Source organism: Lactuca serriola, chromosome 4, assembly GCF_051521515.1.
Source record: "Lactuca serriola cultivar US96UC23 chromosome 4, Lser_US96UC23_V15, whole genome shotgun sequence".
NCBI lineage: Eukaryota > Viridiplantae > Streptophyta > Magnoliopsida > Asterales > Asteraceae > Lactuca > Lactuca serriola.
The window spans coordinates 153,914,344-153,920,138 of record NC_136411.1 but is presented as its reverse complement, the minus strand read 5'-3'; the positions used below and the strand labels follow the sequence as shown (position 1 = coordinate 153,920,138).

Here is a 5,795-nt window from a genome sequence, read left to right as displayed (position 1 = left end):
TGGGTAGGAGGATTTATAGGAAGAAATAGTAGGATGATATTTAATTTCTCCAGCAAAAATGATTGTAAAAAATGACGGAGGCATTGTATTGTATGCTATGTAGTCAATAGCGGCGCTATAGCGGTTAGCGGAGGTAAGGAAACACTATTTCAAAATAGCGGTGACGCTATTAGCGCCGCGATTTATCGCATTTATGGTCACCGCTATAGCGGTGCTATAACCGCTATTTGAATAAATTTTATTTTTGTGATATTTTACATAAAAAAGCATTTGCTTGTGTCATTCCATTGAATAAAATTGTTTTTTCTTAGCCCAAACCAAATTTTTTGTGTCATTCTATTGAATAAAATTGTAATTTTGTGAATGTCATAACTTCCATTGAAACCATGTATGTGTTGTCTTATTAATTGTGCTGAAAACTTGAAGTACTACATTATGATTAACTATCTTAATCATTTCATTTGATAACTGTAATTGTGTTAAAGTATGATAAAATAGTAAGCATTACATATGTTTTCTTATTGACTGTGTTAAAGTATGATTAACTGGGGCATTGGTAACCGGTTTGTGAAGTATGATTAACTAATTATGATATATGAAGTATGATTAACTAAATATGATATGTGAATTATTATTTACTGATTAACTAATTAATTGGATTGAGTTGAACTTTAAAGTATGATTTACTGATTAATACTTTAATATATATAAATTCTAAATAATATAAAAACGCTATACCGCCGTGAGAACCGCGATTTCAAATAGTGGTCAGTGATCGCTATTATATTTTTGACCGCGATAACTGCTTAGATTGTATTAATGAATATATAGCACCACCTTCAGTCCACTTCTAGCCTTTCCGATTACGACCTTTTCAATTTCATTACCAGCATACATCATTTTAAGCCCAAGAGCAAGCCCAAAATTCAAATATCACATACAAGTCACAACACGAAGTTATTATGCACCAACAACATTTCAATTTTCAAGTTATATTTTGTTATTTATTTGATACATTCCAAGTTAAGATTAGTAGAAAATATATATATGTCAATGTCCTCCATTAATATCAACTTTGGAATGGATCTAACAACTTCAACTTTCCACACAAATAATTGTGTTGTAATCCATTTAAAGACTTGGTGAAAATATGAACAACATGCTCTTCCGAAAATGTTTACACCACTCTTACCACACCATCCAAGACTTTCTCATTTACCAAATACACATATCAAAGACCATTTGGTCTAACCGTATAAAGTAACATTTGTTCTTTATTTATCAATTGAATTTCACTTAAATAACAAAACCCTTGCAATATATAACTAACCAACAGGTGGGAGTGGAATCCTAAAAGTGAGTTCTGAGCGCATGTCCCAAACCGTTGGTTTTCTCTGATAATTTTGGCAAGGTTGTGGCGTTTGTTTAACATTTTTTTTTTTAAATTAATTGCACATAGACATAACAAACATGTCTAAATGACTATTCACCATTCATCCATTCCATTATTTCAAATAAACCAACATTATAAAGGAATCTAACTATTAATTCTTTTACCTTGCTCATTCTATGTATCTCTCCATGATGAGAGCCTATAGGCAGAAGTGCTAAATTTCATAAAAGATGTTCAAAGTTCAAACTTTGCACGTTTAAAATATCATTAATACTCCACGACACCTCCCATGTGATACATGACAGGAATCGTCCAGAGGTGCCACATATCTTTTTTACCTTGTTCATTCTTTTATTTTCTTGGTTATATTAATCCGTAATTGCATTCTATTGTAGCATATCTATTTTAAATAACAACAAACGAAAGAAAAATGAACAGAAGATTTGTATTCAAGGATGACTGCATATTGACAACAATTTTATAAATCCCAAATAATATCTCCCTGTGTCCTACAAACTTCACATCACGGTGTCCAATTTAATCCCCTCTTCAGACACCCGAACTCGTTTCAGTTCTTCACAAAGATACAATCAGCACCAGAGCAGCAGCAGATATGGCATACATCAATTTCAAGGAAAAGACAGATGTTGCTGATGAAGCTACGAGTCCTGTAAACCCGATACTGTAAGAAACACTCCCATCTGCTTTAAACAAGCCAAAATTTCTCTCCGAGGTTGGCCCAGGCTTTAGGTTCTCATTGAACATGGCGAAAACATATGCCTTCACCACCATTTTTGGTCTGTACGGGGTACCCTTCTTTTTAAGCAGCCTTTTGCGCAAGTTCATATTGTAGGTTCTTGCATTTGTTAATGTAGCCGCTGCTTCATTTGCGTCACCATGTGAAGCCCAACCCGTTTCTGATACTATCACCTCCATCTTCTCAAATCCGGCTTTCTCCAATGCAGCATACGATGCATCAATTTGAGCCTCGAACATATTATCGTAATGCAGTTTAGTTTTCTGATCGTAAACCCCGGGATTCTTCTTAAAAAGGGCATAATTGAGATCAATATGTTCAGGGTCACTAATGTATGCAAGAAAAGGGTAGGTGTTTATGTAAAACGGAGACTTGATTTGTGAGAAGAAATCTAGGAGCGGTTTCATGTAGGGAAGTACGGACTCCTTAAACTCGCCGGCCGATGGAGGGTATGAGATTTGGAAAACCGCAGCTGAGTGTGGGCTCGAGACCTTCACTTTGTCTGCTAAATTAAGCCGGACAAGGGCATTATGGACATTTTTCACGGCCGGAAGTAACACCTCCCAAAGTTCTTGATTACCGCCACCTAAAATTTCGTTTCCGACTGCGATACCGACAATGCGGGTCCCGGGTACGAAAGGCTCGACGTTTTCTTTCACCCAATTCATTGCTCGATCTTCATTTATGCTTATGTCTGTTAAGAATTCGTTCCCGAGCCCAATCATTATCTCGATGCCGGACCCCTTAAATGCTTTGAGAACCTCGTGGTCAGCATCAAAGATTCGCGTGTTCATGATCTTGGATGCTTTCATAAGAGTCACCACGCTTTCCGGTTGTGGAATGTTGTCAGCTATCCTCCCATAATTCACTCCATATGTACCCGTGAATGCTTGTGAAATCACAACTGCCAACAAACGAAAACTTGTTAAATACAGTCATACAAGTCATCTTATAACCGGAGCGTAAATGCTTCGGTCATCTGATAACTATGTTCCGGTCATCAGATATAGTAGATGACAGGAGCATTAATGCATTAATGGATGAAAAACTATAAGGGAAAAGGAAGGATTCGTGTGTACGGTTAATCGAGACCGTAAAGATAAAGATGAAGCTTTTTCGAGTTGATGCCATGTCGATGAATGAAAGATTTGAGGGGGAGTTAGGGAGTAGATATGTAGGAATAGGAGATGGAGGTAGGGAAGTAGCTTGTGATTTGGTATGCTTCTCCTTCAGGATTGCCATTAAACTTGCTATTCAAAGATTCTCATGATGGATAAATGAAGGGCAAGTCGTAGGTTTTGGGTTTTGAGTCTTGAGTAAGCTTATATTCAAGATCATCAAATAAAAGATGCCAACCTTTCTTAATCCTTCCCCATCCATAAAGATAACCATTTTTTTTCAAGAAATGTTTGTATCAACTTGGCTCATGATATATCTTTTTATTCTAAAATAAATATCTTTTTTATGCTAATGTAATATTTTCATTCATTTTATCGCATGTCATTTTATGGTTATTTTGAAATATATTTTTTTTTCTATATGTTATTTTATGAATTTTTTTTCTATTTTATTAAATTATATATAGTGTTTAAATATAATAATTACAATAAATGTAATAATAAATGAATATCAGTTTCACAAATTGATTTTTTTTTCTAATTTTAAATTACTAATTAAAACACATTAGTTTTCTTTAGGGGTGCAAACAAGCCAAACTACTCGCGAGCTACCCTGGATCGTCTCGTTAAAAGCTCGACTCGAAGCCGGTTATAAACGAGCTTGAGCCGAGCTCGAGTTTAATATTAAGCTCATTTATTAAACGAGCTCGAGCTCGAGCCTATGTCACTAAGCTCGATTAGGCTCGCCAGCCTAAACGAGCATTTATATAATATAATTTATTATTATTTTTATATATTAAAAAATAAAAACATATTTGTGAAATTATGGATTTCGGGTATTAGTAAACGAGCTTGTTAACGAGCTTAAGCCGAACTTAAGCTTATTTAGGCACATCAAATCAAAAACGAGTCGAGCCCGAGCCCGAGCCGAGCTTATATAATTCTTTACAAGCTCGAGCCGAGCTCGGTAAAAAAAAGCTCGAATCGAGCCGAGCTCGAGCTCGAGCCTCGTATAACTTAAATGAGTCCGAGCCGAGCCTGGTCGGGCTCGGCTCGGCTCATTTGCACCCCTAGTTTTCTTTGTTTATTTATCTAAATTTTTATTTAAATTTAAAAGTAAAAAAAACTTTAATTTTAATAATTCAATATTTTTTTTTTCAATTTTCTTATAAATTTAAAATTTTCAAATGTTTATATCTTTATATATCATATTCTTTTTAAAATAAAACAATGTAATACTTATGGTCCTTTAATTTGAACTACATGACATTCCGTCGAAAATATGTTCCTTTCGACCTACATGAAATGAATAAAGATGCAACATAGTTTTAGCATTTCACCGACCCATCAAACAAGTGTATTTTTTTTCCCGTCTAATATGATAAACTACCATCTTTTTTGCTACATTAAATTTAACAATTTAATATGTCAAACATAAATTTTAATGCCACGTGCCATTCTACAAGTTCTCTCCTAGCTTATATTCCTGCTCATTTTATCAAAGTGAAATTCCGAAATTATCACTCTGGCCCTTATATGTTCATTTACAAGTCAAATACTTTCCTCTTCAATTTTCATATTTTAATCGGAAAATGAAGAATTTATCTTCTAAATCTTCAATCATCCTCAAATCTCGGTCCCTTGATTAGCTGTCATTTGGATTTCAAAATCTCTAATTCACTCCCTTCAGTTGTAAAATCAGTCGCCTCTTTAATATTTTAGAAGCTATTTTAGAAGCTTGAAAGTTTACTTAGACTAAAACAATCCAAAAATTCAGATAAAAATTTTCATTTAATATTTAGAAATTACAATCATGCTTTGTCTTCCAAAATTCGATTACATCAAATCATATCCAAAAGATCAGTGTATTCAAAACAATAATTGTGAAAATAGTGCAGAGTGAGTGCTGCGACATCAAGCCGGACCCTTCCCCTTAGAACCAGAAGTACCTGAAACGCCCCAACAAATTGTAAGCGATTACTTAGTGAGTTCCTAAAATACACAAAACATACAATCTCATAGTACCATGCAACATATATACATATAGAGTCGCCATGGACTCCCTCCATGGTCTTCACCTGGAATGTCATGAGCTACCCCGATGGTCTAACATCCAAGGGCCATGGGCTCCCCATGGTCTTTATCAGGTGCCATGGGCTCCTCCCATGGTCTTCACACAAGTCATTACATGCCAACTAACAAAACCATTGCATATCAACTATTAAATCTACATATCAGTTAATAAGCTAGCATTGGTGCCTTCAACCCATTGGTATAATGGGAAGACTCACCTCAGTCTACTGAAATCAAATTGCTAGTCGAATACCAATCCGTAATCTCACACTGTATAAATATATAAATAACCCTAATTAGGATTATGACACGACCTAGTCAAGGGTCTGAAATCCTAAGTTCAAATCCTTCAGTTATGGCGTAAAATTCCTTCCTTTACTAATGGTCCTAGAATAAAAATTCCAAACCATGATGGGCCACAAGGCCCAAAAAGGCCTAATCATGCCATCAATGG

At 35.1% G+C, this 5,795-nt stretch overlaps 1 protein-coding gene across 1 annotated transcript; it reads right to left on the bottom strand.

Moving 5' to 3' along the window:
* Window positions 1-1,818: 1,818 nt before the first annotated feature.
* On the bottom strand, window positions 1,819-3,394 carry LOC145102767 (glucan endo-1,3-beta-glucosidase 14-like). Its single transcript, XM_079040238.1, has 2 exons — window positions 3,230-3,394; window positions 1,819-3,054 (listed from the first exon to the last, which is right to left on the bottom strand). Exons 1-2 carry the CDS (start codon window positions 3,390-3,392, stop codon window positions 1,970-1,972), a joined length of 1,248 nt encoding a protein of 415 aa, XP_078896364.1. The 5' UTR covers window positions 3,393-3,394; the 3' UTR covers window positions 1,819-1,969.
* Window positions 3,395-5,795: the final 2,401 nt, after the last annotated feature.